Consider the following 19,545-nt stretch of genomic DNA (forward strand, 5'->3'; position numbering starts at 1 on the left):
CCATCGTCGGAGAATCGGCAGAGGGTATTTCCTGCCAAGGGAGCCACGCGTCCCAGCCATGAGACCGTGCGAGGGCACGGGAGGAAAATTGGGGGGCATGGCCCGAAATTTGAGAGAACACCAACACAGGCGACGGGAATCTTGGTTATTGGAACCGATAGATTAAGCGAGAGGCGCTTGTTGAAAGCCCCGGGGTAGTTTAAGAGTTAATGGTTCGGGTAGATTCGGAAGTGTACCCCTCCGCACCATCCATCCCTTCACTCTCGTTGTGGGCCGCTGGACCCACTTTCGGTTGAGATCGCTGAAATCTGAGGAGGCCATTCTGAGGCTTCATTGGGCCTCGACACAGGACGCTAGCTCTCCCTTATTCGCCTCCAGGAAGGGAACGTAGGGGTTGGGAGTAGGCTAGATGACAGGATAGGTTTGCCGAACAAAGACGATAAAGGGGGTTAGGGGACGAGTTATAGTAGTGGGGAAGTGAAAATAGAAATAAAAAACAAAAAAATAAGTTGGGGCTAAATTGGGCTTTGACAAATTAAGGGAGTGGGTATGGAGGGAGACAGGCAAAGGCGATAGGTTGGGAGGGAGACCGTAGGGTAGGTCCGAGCCCGCCTTCCGACAGGCCAGTACCACCGCACTCCCTCCACCAACCTCCTCATTACAGGGCCTGTGCTGGCCACTTCATCGGCTGGCTGTTTTGCTGCAAGGCCTGTGCCGGTCGGATCGTCTGCTGGCTGTTTGCTTCAAGGCCTGTGCCAGCCACTTCATCTGCCGGCTCTGGTTGTTACAACGGGTTTGTTTCATCATGCCATGCCTTGCCTGCCCACCTTTGCCATGATCCATGCCTGCTGCCCTCGTCCATTCTGCCCCTTTCTGTTTTGCATTCCCCCACCCTGCCACCCCCCCCTTGTTCATTGCCATGTGCGCCAGGATTGTCGCGCAAGTTTGCAGGGACTGCTCTGATGGCAGCTGCAACGCGGGACTGCACCAGCAGCCCGTGCACTGTGTTTGTTTCCATCCATCCATCCATCCACCGTTCATTGCGTGTGTCGGCTTGAGTCCGCACTGTTCATAGTGCCGCAGGGACTGCCCGGTAGGTAACCACACACGGAGACTGCGTTTGTGCAGCCCGTGCACCGTTTGTGTTCACTGCGCCCATTTCAAAAGGGGGAGGCCTTGGACTGCGTATGAGCTGCCGGCCACATTCCCTGTCACCTGCGTTGTTTCATGAGCCAGAGACTGCGTGTGAGCAGCCTGGCTCCCTGCTGCTAACTCTTGTTTTCTCCACAGAGTCCATCGATCCTGGGCCATGGTTAGTGTAAATTTTGTAAGTTAAGTTATTAAGTTGTAATTGTAAATGTGTTTTGCACCCCCAGCATGTTTGTCTTAGCGCCGGCAATTTATTTAAGTTGTCTGTATGAGTGGGTTTGTTTAGTTAGTTAGTCAGCACGGGGGTTATTTATTTTGGGGACACGAATACACTGAATGTCGCACTCAGGGATCCGAAGGTAAATCGTACTAGGGGAGAACTAACACATGATGGCACACGAAAATTCGACGACTCGGGACGAGTCTGTAAAAAAGGGAGGGGGTAGTGTTACTGCTGTGGAAATTCGCAATGCACCGTAAAGGGTCCTTAGATCAGTTATGACGCTAAGTTTATGTGCAAATAGGTCCCCACCGTTGTTTAAAAGGAAATCTTCGGGTTCACCGGGGTGTGACTCTTTGAGAGAGCCGCTATTCTTTATCTATCGTTATTTTGAGCCACCATTGCAACAAACCTCCACGCAAACAACAACCGCCATCAACTACACCACAACGCCCACCACGCTCACACCACCTCCACAACAATCACCACCATCTTCGCCACGATGCCCGGTTACGAACGCCATCCTCTGCGGGCCACGGTAAGACGGTTTCCGCGTCGGAAACCTTCCGAAAAGGATTGGCAGAACAAAAGCTCTTGTGAAGCCTGTGGGGTTTTTCCCACTTGTTTTCCCCGCGCTTGGTGTGAAGGAAAGGGGGAGGGCAGCTTGCCGCCGATTGGTGGATGCACGGCGTGAGGCGGTCGGGTTGAGGGAACGCCCCTTTTCGGGAACCTTCTCGAAGGGAGGCGGAGCCGAAAACGGAGAGGAGCGAAGAGAGGAAGCCCCGCGCCATATAAGGCGGACCGCACGCGGGGCTCGTTCTCTCTTGGTGGTCGAGGTCGAGCTCTCTCTCCCTCCCTCTCGTCTTGGCGTTGAGCGACCTGTCGGTGAAGGCGCGGGCCGGTGGCGAGTCTGGGCGACGCCTCGGAGACGCGGACGGGAGGCGCCGCAGGCGGTCTGTGGTGGACCTGCACGTGCGGACGAGGAGAGTGCCGGAGAGGGTTCACCGGCCGCAGAAGGGAGGTTTTCTTTTCTTTGGCCTTTTGTGTGTGTGTTTGTGGCGCCAGTCCGTGAAGTAAACCTGTGTAAGTGCCTGTACATTTAATGCTATAGTCGGTCGCAACGTCTTTCATTTCTTGCTGTACATATTGCATGACTGCCCTTGCTTGTTTGTGTTATTTGTGTAATAAATGTGCTTGTGAAATGTTTCCTGTTCATTGCGTCCTTCCCCTCTTTTGAAAGTGCCATCTTGAATCGTGGAATGATTCGTAGTGGGTTTTAAACACCCGATAAATAATCTGAACCGTCGAGGTCGGCGATAACACAGCTCGGTTATCCCTGTAGCACGGAACGAACCGCTTAAGCGGTTCGTGTCCTAAGCCGACCTGCGGCGTGGTGCAACCCCTCGGTATGTTACCCGCGCGGGTATTTAAGTATATCAACATTCGGCAATTCACCCTATTTCGCGCGGGTAGAATGCGGACTGGGTTGTGGTGAGGTTAAACCCACACCCGTGACTGGCTCCTGGCGGTAGTTCCAAGGAGGGTCACCACTGAATTGTCCGTCCGGTGGGTGACGCGGCTGCTATTGGAGTTACGCGGCCGATCGCACGCCAGGCGGGCCAGAATTCGTAACAATATAAACCTGCAACCACGACGAACTACTCCACGAGGTACAATCACAACAAGCAATCATGGTTACATATAAACCTGCAACCACGACAACTAATCCACGAGGTACAATCACAACAAGCGATCATGGTTAGATATAAACCTGCAACCACGACGAACTACTCCATGAGGTACAATCACAACATGCAGTCATGGTTAGATATAAACCAGCAACCACGACGAACTACTCCACAAGGTACCATCACAACATGCAATCATGGTTAGATATAAACCTGCAACCACGACAAACTACTCCACGAGGTACAATCACAACATGCAATCATGGTTAGATATAAACCAGCAACCACGACGAACTACTCCACGAGGTACCATCACAACATGCAATCATGGTTAGATATAAACCTGCAACCACGACAAACTACTCCACGAGGTACAATCACAACATGCAATCATGGTTAGATATAAACCAGCAACCACGACGAACTACTCCACGAGGTACCATCACAACATGCAATCATGGTTAGATATAAACCTGCAACCACGACAAACTACTCCACGAGGTTCAATCACAACATGCAATCATGGTTAGATATAAACCTGCAACCACGACGAACTACTCCACGAGGTTCAATCACAACATGCAATCGGCTCTGGCCAGGTTGGGAACAGCAGGATGCCAACGTCTGAATATGAACTTGCTTACCTGTCTGAGCCATTCCAAGCACACTCAAACTTGTCGAAGATGCAATCGTTTTCATAAAGCGAGCAAAGCTTGCTCCGTAAGTATTCGTGAACCTACAATGTGAACAACAAAAAAGGTAAGGGTTGTAAAATAAAAAGAAAAATGCAACAAAGACAAACAAACATCACAAAGAAAAACAAGTTGCAGGGAATTTTGAATCGTAATAATGTGACTGTGAGCTGCCGCCGACGGAGGAAGACGTACGTTGAGCATTTGTTCAGTCCAGGGCAAAAGGTGACTTATTGAGAAATGGCTAATTTCAAGTTTGTACTGTTTTCATTCGTTGAACGTCTCTAGTCTCTCGAGTCGAATAAGTACGATTCATTGTCAACCGAACATTGAGAAGGGCATACTAACGACGTGGGAGGAGGTGAAATGACATTTCAACATTTCTTCAAAACAACAGAGGTTTTGGATTTGAACTGGAAGTCTGAATCATCACTGCAAACAGTGCAGTCAAAAGTTGGGAGTAGCGGACGGAGCTTTTGTCATGGTTGGAGAGAGAGGGGAGGGGGGGGTGGATAATAAGTAGCTGTTAGAAGTCAATCACCTTGTAATTGATGGAAATGGTAATGTGAAGAAAGGTTCTGGAAGTATCCAAAATGACCCAAGTGAAAACAAGGGCAGTCTGAGAGTTATCCTAAGTCGATTGACCTTTTGAGCCCCTGTCTACGACATGAAGTTGTACCAATAGGCGACTTTCAAAACGACGTAATTTGCACAATCATTCTCACTGCACATGAGCAGACCCCCTAGAAAGAGCGGTGTTCTGGGCACCCTCAAGTATATAGTGTGTGTGAGATAAGGATTGTGACATAAAATGCCTCACAAAGCTTCGAAGAGAAACCAAAAATACTTGGAAAAGTACCTGAGAGAAATGGCTCTGCTTCTGCACAATGAAATACTTGGACAACTCTCAGCTCGCCGAACGAGCAGCTGCCCTAACTGCAAACTCCCGACCATGAGGGCCGGTGTACGGCCCGAGTGGACGAGCATGTGTGACACATACCCCCCGACGGTTCCCTCCCAGTGAATGGACTTTGAACCTTGTGGTTTAATCAGAGAGGGTGATGCAACCACCAATGGTATCGATGCACACATCGGTGTATATAAGGTCTAAACTGCAAATACTCTGGGTGGGCTTATACACCAGTATTTACGGAATGATGTATACTGCAGCTTCAAGAAAACGAGGAAAACCATGAGTTTGGTACTAAATTGGAGGTAAAATCACTTTATAATGGAGTGGTAAATGAATTCAAACGAGTATATACTCTAAAACAAAAAAAAATCAGCGACTTACTAACGAAACAATGTTAACCGGGACGATGTTAAGCGAGGACTTGCTGTATATTGGAAACGATTAATTCATGATGATGATAAATTTTATCAGCTTCATGATCTATATATATATATATATATATATATATATATATATATATATATATATATATATATATATATATATATATATATATATATATATACACACACACACAGATGTTTGGTACCACAGAACTTTAATATGGATACAAGCAAACATGACATAATAGTGGCCGAAGCTTTTCGTGCTGCACTCTTCAGGGTAAAAATCGCAGCAAGTGAAGAAGGAAGTGAAGGCGTGTGCTTTATACGCAGGTCTCAATAAGGTAGACACTGATTGGTTCAAATATATATATATATATATATATATATATATATATATATATATATATATATATATATATATATATATATATATATATATATATATATATATATATATATATATATATATATATATATATCTCCAAAAGAACTCATTAAAAAAGGAAAACCAAACTCACATTTCTGTTTCTTTTGGAATTACAAATCGACATCAATAATAAGTTTCACACAAAATTATTTGATAAATGAGATGCTTTTCCATTCCACATTGTACAAATGCCTTTCTTAGACAGAAACATTCCGAAAAAGGTATTCCATCATACAGTTAAAGGTGAAACTATAAGGGCACTCGGTGGAGTGCATACATCCGTCACGCAATACCTGATCCACAGTAGAGCGCAGACCTCCGTAACGTAATGCCTGATCCACGGTAGAGCACAGACCTCCGTAACGTAATGCCTGATCCACGGTAGAGCGCATACCACCGTAACGTAATGCCTGATCCATGGTAGAGCGCATACCACCGTAACGTAATGCCTGATCCACGGTAGAGCGCATACCACCGTAACGTAATGCCTGATCCACGGTAGAGCGCATACCACTGTAACGTAATGCCTGATCCACGGTAGAGCGCATACCACTGTAACGTAATGCCTGATCCACGGTAGAGCGCATACCACTGTAACGTAATGCCTGATCCACAGTAGAGCGCATACCACCGTAACGTAATGCCTGATCCACGGTAGAGCGCATACCTCCGTAACGTAAGGCCTGATCCACGGTAGAACACAGACCACCGTAACGTAATGCCTGATCCACGGTAGAGCGCATACCACCGTAACGTAATGCCTGATCCATGGTAGAGCGCATACCTCCGTAACGTAATGCCTGATCCACGGTAGAGCGCATACCTCCGTAACGTAATGCCTGATCCACGGTAGAGCGCATACCTCCGTAACGTAATGCCTGATCCACGGTAGAGCGCATACCTCCGTAACGTAATGCCTGATCCACGGTAGAGCGCATACCACCGTAATGTAATGCCTGATCCATGGTAGAGCGCATACCACCGTAACGTAATGCCTGATCCATGGTAGAGCACATACCTGCGTCACGCAATGCCTGATCCACAAGAGAATATTGGGCCCAGTAGATTTTTAAAATATCATGCCGCACAGTAATACCTTGCCGTACGCCGTTTCTCAACACGCTTGTTTCCGATTTATGCTCCTCATACATTATGACTCAACCTCCCCAATCTGCTCATTGGCTCCAGACATGTGCCAATGTGTTCCACACCGGAACACATTGTTGCGCAACAACCGGTCCAGACATGCTCCAGTCCATTACGCTTACTTGACAGTCCAAGAGCTTTCATTGTGTTTCACTTTTAAAGGTTAAAAAAATCACTTGGTTTTATATTTAAGATTATTAAATGAATGTAATGTGAGCGAATCCATAATTCACAAGATCCAAATCACGACCCAGCATTACAGTTCACCGAAATTTACATTCCACTCCAATAGCTCCGCTTCAAGTATTCAATTTAACCTGATGTGTTGGCCCACAGCATACAGTGCAGTACCTACTACATCAAGCCTAAAAATAAAAAGGTACCTTTGGATGGTTTTTTTATTTCAACAAATCAACATTTCGGTAAACGTAACATAAATGAGGAATGTGATAACGAAAGTAATGAGAGTGATGTAAAGGTTTACAAACTGACACCACGTGGGGACTCAAACGTGACACCATTTACTGTTCTTCCTGCCGAACTTGTTCTGAGCACCTCCAGTCCGTGTCCCTACAGTTTGCTCATCGAGTTGATATATTAATTTTTATTGCCATTTTATTTGTGATTGAAAGTTTGAAATATCCCAAACCTGGAAAATTAAACGAAGCATTTCCCTTCAAATTAAATTGGACATTTTAAAACGTTAATGAGCTCTGGAGTGGGCACAAAATATTTAATGAAATCAAGAACATCGACGAGTCTTGGAAGGAAGTTCGGTCCTGAACGGTGAGTGGAGGAAACTCTGGTCCAATTGTGTTCCTCCCTCCCAAGGGAGGATTGAAAAGGAGGCGATTCAAGATGTTGTTGTGAACATTGTTGAAATGGGTAGGCAGCTGGGATTTGAAGAACTTCAGAATGAGGATGTTCATTTTACTGTCCATTACTGTACTCCCTTAGTGTGCGACCTTTTTGGCTGCTGGTTGCATCATTGGTTAGGGGCGCAGCTATGCCGCTGATGCAGTGCCCCTTCTACCAGTACACTGGTACTCATTTCATCAACCTCGGAGGAATGACAGGCTGAATCAATGCCCTGCTGTTAATTCAGTGGGAAACGGGACTCAAACTAAGGACCCTAGGATCCAAAGCCACCACCTAAACCGCTAAGCCAATGCCAGGCTAGTACTGTACTGTATATACTTTTATTAATCACGAGCAAATACCACCCTTCACTTCATTGATGGGAATACTTAAGGGGGTGTGGAGAGGGGTGAAGAGAGAGAGAGAAAGAGAGAGAAAGAGAGAGAAAGAGAGAGAAAGAGAGAGAAAGAGAGAGAAAGAGAGAGAAAGAGAGAGAAAGAGAGAGAAAGAGAGAAAGAGAGAAAGAGAGAGAAAGAGAGAGAAAGAGAGAGAAAGAGAGAGAAAGAGAGAAAGAGAGAGAAAGAGAGAGAAAGAGAGAGAAAGAGAGAGAAAGAGAGAGAGAAGAGAGAGAGAGAGAAAGAGAGAGAGAAAGAGAGAAAGAGAGAGAGAAAGAGAGAGAGAGAAAGGAGAGAGAGAGAGAGAGAAAGGAGAGAGAGAGAGAGAGAGAAAGGAGAGAGAGAGAGAGAGAGAGAGAGGTTGGGGAGAGAGAGGGGGGAGAGTGAAGAGGTGGAGGAGAGAGGAGAGAGGAGGGAGGGGGAGCAAGGAGGGGTGTAGGAGCAAGGCAAGACAGTGTGAGGTGAGAGGAAGAGCAGGCCGACGTGTGGTGTAGCGTTAATTACGATTTATACCGTCTCATCATAATGATTCCGCAAAGAAGAACAGTGAAGATGGAAACAAAATAATATCTGAAATCCATTCACAACCCGTAGACAAACACCGCCTGGACATGTCCGGACACCCGAACACGTCCGGAGCCAAGTCGTCAGAAGACAAACACCTGTCCGGATATAAACACCACCTGGACACGTTTGGAGACAAACACTGCCCTGACGGGTCTGGAGCCAAGCTGTCCGGAGACAAACACCACTCAAACACGCCCGGAGGCAAACTCCCGCCCGGACATGACCACCATCCGGATATGTCCGGGGAGAGAGACAGAGGGGTAGACAGACACAGACACAGGGAGAGGGACAGAGGGACAGAGAGACAGGGAGACAAGCCGGTAGGCGACGAGGGATCCGCTGGGATCGAAGCGCTGGATACGATGCTTTTCATTCTGACCAATCCACCGACGAAGATTCATTGCCAAGACGTATTGGTTCACATACAATTGTTCCTCTGCCTGGCAAGATTTTTCCTATTGCGTATTTTGCCAACTGGCACTCCTCGCAGGACTACCATTTGAAAAATAAAACCTAAATCAAAAATCGGCTCGAGTAAAATTTTCTAAATATCTCGAAGTGTTTAATTCCGAAGTCTCGTTTCTCCACATTCAAAACTGTAGGACAAGTATTGAAAATAGTAAACGTAGGTTGAGAAAAAGTATTGTTTCGAATTTTGCGTATTTCATCCCCGACACCCTTGGTGATCGAATCTGGAAAAATGCTGTGGTTCAATTTTGTAGTAGTTATTAAACTCTATCCATACACCGAATTTGAACGTTCCGCCATCGATGGTTTCCGAGGTCAAGGTCACTTAACATATTCCCTGGTTCACCACCTTTCCGCATTCGGAGGGCTGCCATTCGGAAACTATGAGAGATAGAGGAACGTTATGCTGTTGCAATAACTAGATGGGGATGCAAGGAATAGGCAGAAGTTGGTCCGGTCGCTCTACCCATCATAGAAGCTGCGCTATGTCAGTTACCGTTCGGGTTCTTAAAACGCGGTTTTTCGGCCGCTGCATAGCAACGGGTGGTTGCTTAGGAACGAAACTCAAACGTGCACACTCCCAGTCCATATGGCACCTGTTCGCCAAGTTTCATCGAAATCGGTTTGCTGGTTTGTGCTGTGGAGCCTCGCGTTGCAGACACACACACACACACACACACACACACACACACACACACACACACACACACACCCACACACACACACACACACACACACCCACACACACACACACACACACACACACACACACACAAACACACACACACACACACACACACACACACACACACGGAAAACCTGACAATAACGGATATCTAGCGAATCCCAACAGGGAGAGAGGGAGAGAGGGAGAGGTGGGGAGGGAGAGAGGTGAGGGGGAGAGAGAGAGAGGTGGGGGAGGGAGAGAGAGAGAGGTGGGGGGAGAGAGAGAGAGGTGCGGGGGGAGAGGTGGGGGGGAGACGTGTATATATATATATATATATATATATATATATATATATATATATATATATATATATATATATATATATATATATATATATATATATATATATATATATACACACACATAGGGATAGGGCCAAAAACGGTATAGTACTGTACAGCATGATATTTCAAAAATGTAATGGGCCCAATATGTTCTCGTGGATCAGGCATTATGTGGCGGAGGTGTGTGCTCCACCGAGTGCCCTTCTTGTTTTGTAATTAAATTGCCATGCCATGGAAGGACTTATTAAGCTGTTCTATACACCTTAACATGGCATACGTTTAAAACATGGGAATTTTTCCAAGTTCCTTGCTGTTTATTAGCCTAATCAACTCAGGAGATTATTACAGAGATGACAGGCACTCTACTATGACCAGTCAGCACGCGACATGGGTCCATTGGCACAAGGAGATGTAATACGGATGCAGTCAACAGTTCGTGGAAACAATTAAGTCGGTCCTGGCCATAAGTGACCCGTCAACAAGTTGCCAACAATTCCATTCCGATGAATGTCCTTAGTGTCCACCCAACGAATGAGTCAACCACCCACAAACTGCCCGGTGAGGATGGTGCGGCAACACCTAGTCCTGATCATCCTTCATTTGGTGGACGCCAAAGATCCCAGGGTGTCATTTGCAAAGACTCAGTGAGCTATCATTGGCATCATGGCCAAATTACAAATTCCTTCCCTAACTACTGCTGCGATGGCAATGGCAAACCACCTCGTATAACCCTTGCTCAAGAAGCTGCTTCGGCAGCACTGGCATTCTGTAACAGAGTATGGCACATCAGAATCAGAATAAGCCAGTTTCCACTCTCGCAAGCTACTCTGCGAGCTATTCCCCAAGGCCTCGCCTTAGCTAATAGCCTTCTATGAGGTACATTATCAAATACCTTCTGAAAATTTAGATAAACAACATAAAGTAAACAAGACCCAACTCCGCTTGCCGATAGAGTGATTTTTCACCTTTTTATTGTTGGTGCAGAATTTTCCTTTTGCTTAAGTTTGTGTCATACGTTTACTGCAAAAGATGGTATCCATTGGTTTCCTGGTAAAACTGATCACTGAAACATTTACTGCAAACTATGGAGTGTTGTTTAGGCTTTTTCAAGTGTGTGTGTGAGTCCGTCTTACTTGCCAAGCTCATTCAACCTCTCAACCTTGGTCCTGCAGAAACTTAAAAAGCCTTTTACAATTGGCTGTTGTGTTGAAGTGCCCTCGGTAATCCATCATTTTGGCATGATAACTTTTAAAGAATTAAATGCATATGAGACAAAGTGAAAACTTCTTCTTTATATAGATTTCACAGAAATGCCCTTAAAGATAAAAGCACATGCACACACATGCTTGACTACACCCACTGTTACCTGCAGGACATTGATAAATTGCAACGTTTTGTGGTGTCACTATCTGGAGATCTGAGTTGTCATGTGACTCCCCTACCACCACCCCATGGGAAGTTACTTTACGTTTGGCAAATGATCCATATACAGTCCTGGATGAAGATCGCTCAGTGTTTGAAGCTGCTGGGCAGCTTGGTGATGCCTTAAATTTTTCATTCTCGATCTTTCCAACCACAACCACTTTTTACTGAACGTGATGATATCACCTTTGCAATCAATCAGCATTAGGGCCATGCAACCCATGCAAATGCATGGGTCCCCGAAACAACTAGGGTCCCCCACACTTCCGATTGTGGTTTAAAACCTTTTGAGTCGGGCCCTCAAAGATAAGGTCTCATTTTACCCACAAAAATCACCTTGTGAGTGGTGATAAGCATAGTGCAAAGGGAATGCTTCATCTCAAGAAAAGAAAGCACTGTCACGTAATTAATGGATTTAAAAAACGTTTTCCTCTGATGTTGAATGAAACAGGACTATTACAAAATTAGGGGGTGAGGTTAGTAGAGAAAGCAGGTACCGTATTTTCCGGTGTATAAACCGCACTTTTTTAATCGGCAAAAAAGGTAAAAGTTGGGGATGCGGTGAATACACGGATCTCGGAAAAAAATTCACACTTAAAAATGATCAATGCTGAATTTCAATTATATTCCAAATGAACACTATTTTTTAGCAGTCGGAACTGCTCTTAAGCTCAAGTCCACCATTTAAACTTTGAAAATCGGTTCAGATTAAGAGTTTGTACAGCATTATATTAACCGTGTGCAGAAATTAAATAATGCCACATTCAGAAACGTCCGGAGATGCCCGGAGTTTAGGTGCATAGCACATATAGAGCTTTGCAGCTCTAAAACTGCCATAAAACACAAAGGAAGAACACCTGGTCTCACATCAAAAGAAGAATTATTCACAAATAGCAAATACAACCCATCACTTCGATGCTGGGAGAATTAAAGGGGGGGATGGACAGAGGAGGGAGGAAAGGGAGAGGGGAGATAGAGAGGAGGCAGGGGGAAGGGAAGCTAGGAAGGGGGAAGAGCGAGGAAAGGGGGGAAGGTGGGGGGAGCTATGCCTCACCAAACGTTGCTGTGGGAGGGAGGGGTCCGAGGAGGGGGTATAAAGGAGAGAGAGAGAAATATGAAAAAAAAAAGCAAGAGAGAAAGGTGAGGGGTGTCGGTGGGGTTAGTAAAGAGAATGATATGTTATGCTTAATGACCGAACACACACACAAAAACAAACTCATGTCAGAACAGCTGGACACACAACAGCACAACAGAGTAAATAAAGTAATCAACTGACACATCTGCAAAAACTTTGATGTCCCAGTTCCAGAAAAGTTGTGGGAACATGAACCAAAAGTAATCACTGAAAACATGGAAGTACCTGCCGCTCACGTACGAACTAATGATCCCATCGTGAACATCGAAAACAAAGCGTTGTGACCAGATATCATACTTAGGTACAAAAAACAGAGAAGAAGGCATTGCTGATGGAGGTGTTAATAGCAGTAATTTTGGAATAAACGATGCAGAAATCAAGAAAATGACCAAACACCAAGACCTCAAGAATGAAGTCAAAAGATCCTGAAAGCTGAAGAATGTCAAAGTTGTACCAGTGATAACTAGACCTACAGGAATGATGACAAAAAAACCTCACAGAAATAATAAACATAGGGGCAATACCCCTGGGCGCTCACCTGGTCGTGGTTGGATAAGAGAATCAGGCAACCACTGGTGGGCATGGATGACCCACAAAATATATAATGGAGAAGAAAGTAAATATCTATGATTTTTTTTTTTAATGCTATGAACAAACCTTGGCACATCACGGGTGATAAAGGTTGTGGTCAAGTTTCATCGAAATTGTGTGTGTGGTTTCAGAAAAGAGAGCAAAGACATATTTTGGGGAGCACACCCAACCCTCCCCACCCACGTAGTACCCCTGAGACCCCCCTTTTTTAATGTCGTGAGCGGAGCACAAACCACTCGCTCAGGATGAAGGAGCACGAACCACTCGCTCAGGATGACGGAGCACGAACCACTCGTTCAGGATGACCGAGCACGAACCACTCGTTCAGGATGACCGAGCACAAACCACTCGCTCAGGATGACGGAGCACAAACCACTCGCTCAGGATGACGGAGCATGAACCACTCGTTCAAGTTACCGTGGCGTGGAAAAAGCATCCGCAGTGAGTGAACGATTCGCTCAGAATGACATAGCGTGGTACCGCTATTGACTGCAGGGAGCTCGGCAAGTGACTGAAGCACTCAAGCAAGCACTCCAATTAAATGGTTGATAAGGAACGGCTGGCCAGACTGTGGCTGCATACCATATATTTAATGTAGAACAACCCTGGAGACATCGCAAAGTTTAATCGCCCGTGAAATAAACATTGCAGATAATGCGCCATGCTGCCTGTTCGTCTGTGCACGCGTCATGTGGTTCATCATTCGTGGTCCGTGCAAATGTTGTAACTTTATTTTAAAATGTCCGTTTTTCACCAGATTTGCTTTGATTCCTTGGAGAGCACCTCACGAAACCTCTGAAAAGATGGACAATGATCTAGCAGACACTATGGATAAGCAGTCCCTCTGGGGGAAAGGGCGCGAGGTCTCGCAGTGAATGCATTAAATCATACAAGGAGGGAACATAGCCTTGCTTGCTTAAAGTAAATAAGTATATTGGCTTAGTTATAAGACTCATTATTTCTTTAAATTTTCAGATTTCACTCCAGCTTTCAACACTTATTTCATCCGGACGATATCCGATCCTCAAAACTGAAATATTACTTCGATGTACTTTAATTTGTTCGTGAGAGTAGATCGTGAAAAATCGTATCATAATGCATGAAATTGCTCCAAGCTCCTAATTTGAAAACTATAGTACTTATAAAAGTGATTTATACAGCGATTCATAGGTATGATGAACAGACATTCAATAATCTGAGTGTGAAAAGTGAAAAAAAAAAAACTTTATCGTTAAGAAATTGTTGCGGCCTGTTCCATGTCAAGGAATGGTTGAGCAGGCCAGAAAAACATGGCGGCTTCAGACCCAAGCGAGGTTACCCAGGAGATGCCTTCAGACCCCAAAAAGCGAGGTGGCCAAGGATGCGCCCGATAAAGGATATAATTAAATAAGGCCATTATTTATCTTCAAAAGGGGTGTTAAAATTACCCCAGACACCAAATTTTCACTCCTGCACTTCCTTGGAGTTCCCTTAGTATGCATGCAAAGTTTCAGGCTGCTAAGTTTTATGGTTTTGGAGCTATGGAGGAAACACACACTCGAATATGTGCCAGCCGTAACTCTCTTTCTCCCCGTCCAGCTCTGTCTGTCTGTCTGTCTGTCTGTCTGTCTGTCTGTCTGTCTGTCTGTCTGTCTGTCTGTCTGTCTGTCTGTCTGTCTGTCTGTGTCTCAGCTGCTGTCCCATGTGTGTATTCACAGAGCGTTGCTGCGATGCGTGTTGTGTTGCTGCTTTTCACCTTTTCGTCCTTTCTGTTCTTTATTCTTCTTTAGCTCTACACTTGTCTTTTGTTTTACTTTCCTCAAGTGTGAGAGTGAAAGAGTGCGCACTAGGTTCCACAGTGATTTTTGCTTTGAGGTATCGAGTGTTCCTCACGTTCGGTGTTATGGCGAACGTTCATAATGTTTCTGGTTTGGAATCGTTGATTGAAAAAATGGTTTGTCGTGCACACGACCTACCGATATCTTAGTGAAACAAGTTATTTTGTGTGCCAGAAAATCCATCTGTATGCAGAATGTAATTACTGCATCAAGGATGAATCAGCACATTGTCATTTTCATCTCAAGAGGAAATGGTACCACAGGTCGTTGAGACCGGTCTGAGTATAGAGCCAGATGTCTTTGTCTTTGCTTCGCCATCGGATGTACCATCAGTAAAATGAATCGTCTCAAATGTCGCTCCCTTCATTAAGAATGAACAGATTAAGACTGCTTTGAAACAGAATGGGAATGTCATGTCCAAAATAACTTTCATTCCTGGATAATATGAGGATAAGCAGGCAAAACGTTATTTCCTTTCGGCGTCAATTATTTATTGTATTAAAGCCGGACGTTCGTCAGTTGGAAGTCATGTTCAAAATTAAACATGATAACTACATACTGGCTTGCTACATCTCAGACCTTGGCATGTTTAAATGTGGTCAGTATGGACAGGTTAAAAACTTATGTCCTGGTTGTGTGCCCAAACAGCCATTGAGGGAATCTGGCAATGAAATTGAACCTGTGCCAGACAATGATGCCACTTCAGACCCAGGTGAAAGTTCTGAAAATCACACTGATGATAAGAATGACTTTTGTGTGATTACACAAGGAAAACGATGGCACCAAGGTTCAAGTACAGTCGAGCCTGTTTCATATGCTGAAGCAGTCGCTGTGAAAAAGGTTTCACTCAATCGGAGTGAGAGTAACCCGAACCTCTTCGGTGTTGAATCTTGTCCTGGTATTAATGAGGAGGCTATGAAGCATCAACATGCGTTGTCAGCTGATGCTCCAAGTCAAGATAAATCTTCTACGGACTGTACGTCAGTAATGACGAGCTTAGTCATGACAGTCCAACAATAGTTGTGCATCGTGCATCAAAACATCTGAAGAGGGAACCAAAAAAACTAGAGATTGATCCATTACCTGAGGAATCGATTTTCGTTCAGCCAATGCCAGTGTTCGCTACACCTGTAGAGGTAAAAGACATCGTTATCGAGCATGAGTCATGTGATTCGGAAGACACTTGTTCGGTATCGGGTTTTAATGACAAAGGGTGCAACTGGGGATTTGCAGGACTGCAAGAACTTCGATGACCCCCTCTCCTATCAAATTAATTAAATACTTTCATAATACTTTTCATTAAAACATCTAGCTTATTGATTTTTTTCCCCCACAATTGCAGAAATTCAACATTACTGTATCTCGTATCATAAGAAATCCGACAGCCGATGGTGCATACGAGGCTCATGTATACAGGGGGAAAAATTTGTAACCATAGTCAGGAAAAAACTTCGATGATCATTGTCTTCATAAATTCTTAAAATCTTGTGATGGTTTTCTCTATTGTGAGTATTAACAAAAATGGGGGCTGCGCTCCGATATGGAAGACACATGTCCGCTTATTATGAGAGCAAAGGCATGTAGGCATAGCTTTTGTCCAGGATGTACGTTGCGGGGTTACCTGTTTAGTCAAATGGCAGATTACAATAAGAGGTTCTTAATTTTTCAGTTTGTTTGATTGTCCCAGAGCAAAAGTCACTTTCTGGTTCAGATCAGGAATCTCATCCAACCAAATATGTTTCATGAACTTATGGTGTTTTTTCTTCTGGAGGCCATAATACCACATTCTTGAATACCGATGTCCCAAGTGATCCAACTCGAAGAAAAGATTACTTTTCCCTTATTGATAATTGTTTCGCACAAATTGCTTTTGGTGGTCTTGTTTGCCTAGCTGGTGATTTCAATTGTACTCGAGGGCCATCCCTGGTGTAGAACCTCACCCTTAGTGCGCAAAACATTTGGCTGCTGTTCTCATAAAATATCACCTGGTTGATGGATGGAGGTCGCAGCACACTCAGGTTATGCAATTTTCATGGTGCCAAGCTCTAATAACAGGGTATCCTTTTGCCTGGTTGGATACATTTTATGTTAATAATGGTTTTTGGAATTTCATTTTATCAACTGCAATTTTTCCTTCAGGCTTTTCGAATCATCATTTGGAATCTCAAAAAATCTCATAAAATCTAAAATTGAATTTTCCTGATGCTCCTCATACGAGTGCCGATTGGGACCTTCGTGTTAGTCTGCTGGAACATGTGCATTTTTGTTATGCATTCTCAGAGCTTTTTGGTGTTCTCTTCATGCCAGGAAAAGCACTTTTCAGAGTCGGGGCAATGGTGGGATATGCAAAAACCCACATCAAAATAAGTTGCCAACTTTATAATCTCTATTACTCAAGGGATAATTTTGCAATGATCTGTAAACTAGAAAAAGGGGTTTTAAAACTGCAAAAAAAAAAATCCCACCAAGTTGAATAGTAACACAATAGAGCACAAATAATTTAAAAGTAAAAAGGATATCCTTCATCCTTCAATGAGGAACATGCAAAAGGGGCTTTTAGTGCAGCTTAGAACTCGAGTCCAGAAGATTCAAGGTTTTTATTCTAAGTACTATTCCTTCTCTTTGGAGAATAGGATTCAAGCACACAGCAAATGCGATCTTTTCAAATGCCTTCTGGTTCTGGGTTTGGGGCGACGGCAGCTTCTCTCAGGGGTCTCTGCCGACTTTCTCGAAGTTAAGTTTCTGGTCGTTATAAGTCACATTTTAACTGTTTATTTTCTCACCTACATGTTTACTGTGTGTTCCGAGTTCGGTTTTGTTTCAAAAATCGTGCTATTTTGTGAGTTTTTGTCGACCTTGTCTTATCGGGTTCCTTGAGGCTTACATGTCCGTAACCTCTTGGTGTGCGATCGTTTTTAATTGTATTCCCTCCCTATTACCTTCAATATATATTTTCCTCACTTTTCCCAACAACCCCCATCTATTCCCTCCAAACTACACCCTCTGTTTCTTGTATTAAATTTTTAAAAAATTAACAAAAAAAACCCTTTCTCCCTCCACACACACGAGTACCGATCCTTCTTCTTCGTACTACTGCTAACACACCTTCTTTTTTCCATTTTAGCTGACCCACTCACCATTACCTTCACGATTTCCTCCGACAATATTCTATTCCCTCCCTAATCTTACCTAATCTTCATAAATCCATCAAAAAAAACATTTTTTTCCTTGTATCCTTTCTAACGAAACACCTCCTGAAACCACATCTCTCTACCCTCTTCCTGGTACTTTTCATTGATGCATCAGCTTCACTCTGCGTTTACCAATCCAAATTCACCACACCTCCACAATTTTACTTCAATCTTTCCTTTTCCGAATCTTACGCAATCCTTATTAAAAATAAATAAATAAATTCACTTTTAACGATACACCTCCATGAACAAATGGTTCTCCCGTAACCACGTGATCTGTTTCTACCCTGTGCGTTTACCGATCCAAATTCACCATTCACCTCACGATGTTTTTCTTCAACCTTTCCTTCACCTAATCTTATGCAATCTCTTTAAAAACAAAATAATAATAATAATAACAACAAAAACAGTCTCTTATTAAGCTTCATCTTCCTCTTTCACACATGTGGTTCTCATGGCTGTATCATAATTCCTGACTTTTTCTATTTCAACAGACTGCTCTCAATTCGACCTTTCCCTCCTCTCAATACCTTGTCTAAAAAGTCCAACTGGTAACAACATTTCTTCTCTCCGTTCTCTTAATTCTCCTTTATTGCATCCCTCAAGAAATGTCTTTACTTGCATTTCTGAAAAAAAAAACAAAAACAAAAACCCAGTTTGCAAGACATATTCGCTTCCCATCAATCATGCATTTTTTCCAACATCAGTGCCAATTCACTCCTCTCAAAGCAACCATCACACTCTCCCCCCTCCAAGCTTCCCTGTCACCTTTCTCAAAAACTCCCCACCTCACCTTTCTCCCTCAACTCTCCCCACTCACCCTTCTCCCACCATTCCCCCCCCACCTCACTCACCCTTCTCAAAGTTGTCCCCTCACATTCACAAAGCTGCCTCCTTCCCCTGCCCTCTCTCCTCAATCTCATCACTCAATGTCCTCAAATCCTCAACTACATTCTGCTCCCTCTGTTATTACTCCCCCCCCCCCGTACTTCAACCCAGCACCAGAGCCTTTTCTCCTCCTCATCCGGTCCCCTCCCCGAGCTCTTCTGCAATCTCCCACACTCTTTCAACAACTCTCCTTACTTCCCCCCCCCCTGCACCCAAAGCCTCCTCCTCTCCCACTTCATTAACAGTGTGGACCTCAAATACCCAGGGTCTTCGCTCAAACCTGACAGATCTTTCCATACAAGTTGCACTGACAAATCAGACAATCTGCCTAACAGAAACTTTCCTCCTTCAAGACAACTCTGGCTCCCTAGTATCTCTCCCTGATTACTCCCTCCTCCGGTATGACAGACCTGAACCTCGGCCTGGTGGAGGAGTTGCTCTCATCATCATAGACTCTATTCCTCACTCTCCATGCACTGACCTCACTCGCAAAAACCCCCAAGAATACCTCTGGCTACGGCTTCCCCTCCACTCCCACCTCATGTTTATATGTGTGTCCCGTGTTGTGTGCAAAGTTTTTG

General features: G+C 44.4%; 1 protein-coding gene across 4 annotated transcripts in view; it reads right to left on the bottom strand.

Moving 5' to 3' along the window:
• The window catches only part of LOC147034466 (serine/threonine-protein phosphatase 2A 55 kDa regulatory subunit B beta isoform), a 234,527-nt gene that overhangs the window by 15,111 nt on the left and 199,871 nt on the right, over positions 1 to 19,545 (bottom strand). For all 4 annotated transcript variants that reach the window (XM_085883723.1, XM_085883715.1, XM_085883707.1 and 1 more), the window contains one exon: positions 3,702 to 3,793. In XM_085883723.1, coding sequence (XP_085739849.1) covers positions 3,702 to 3,793 — 92 coding nt within the window. The remainder of the gene's footprint in view (positions 1 to 3,701; positions 3,794 to 19,545) is intronic.

Source organism: Eptatretus burgeri, chromosome 1 (assembly GCF_056783735.1).
Source record: "Eptatretus burgeri isolate ZD-2024b chromosome 1, Ebu_testis_v1, whole genome shotgun sequence".
Classification (NCBI taxonomy): Eukaryota; Metazoa; Chordata; class Myxini; order Myxiniformes; family Myxinidae; genus Eptatretus; species Eptatretus burgeri.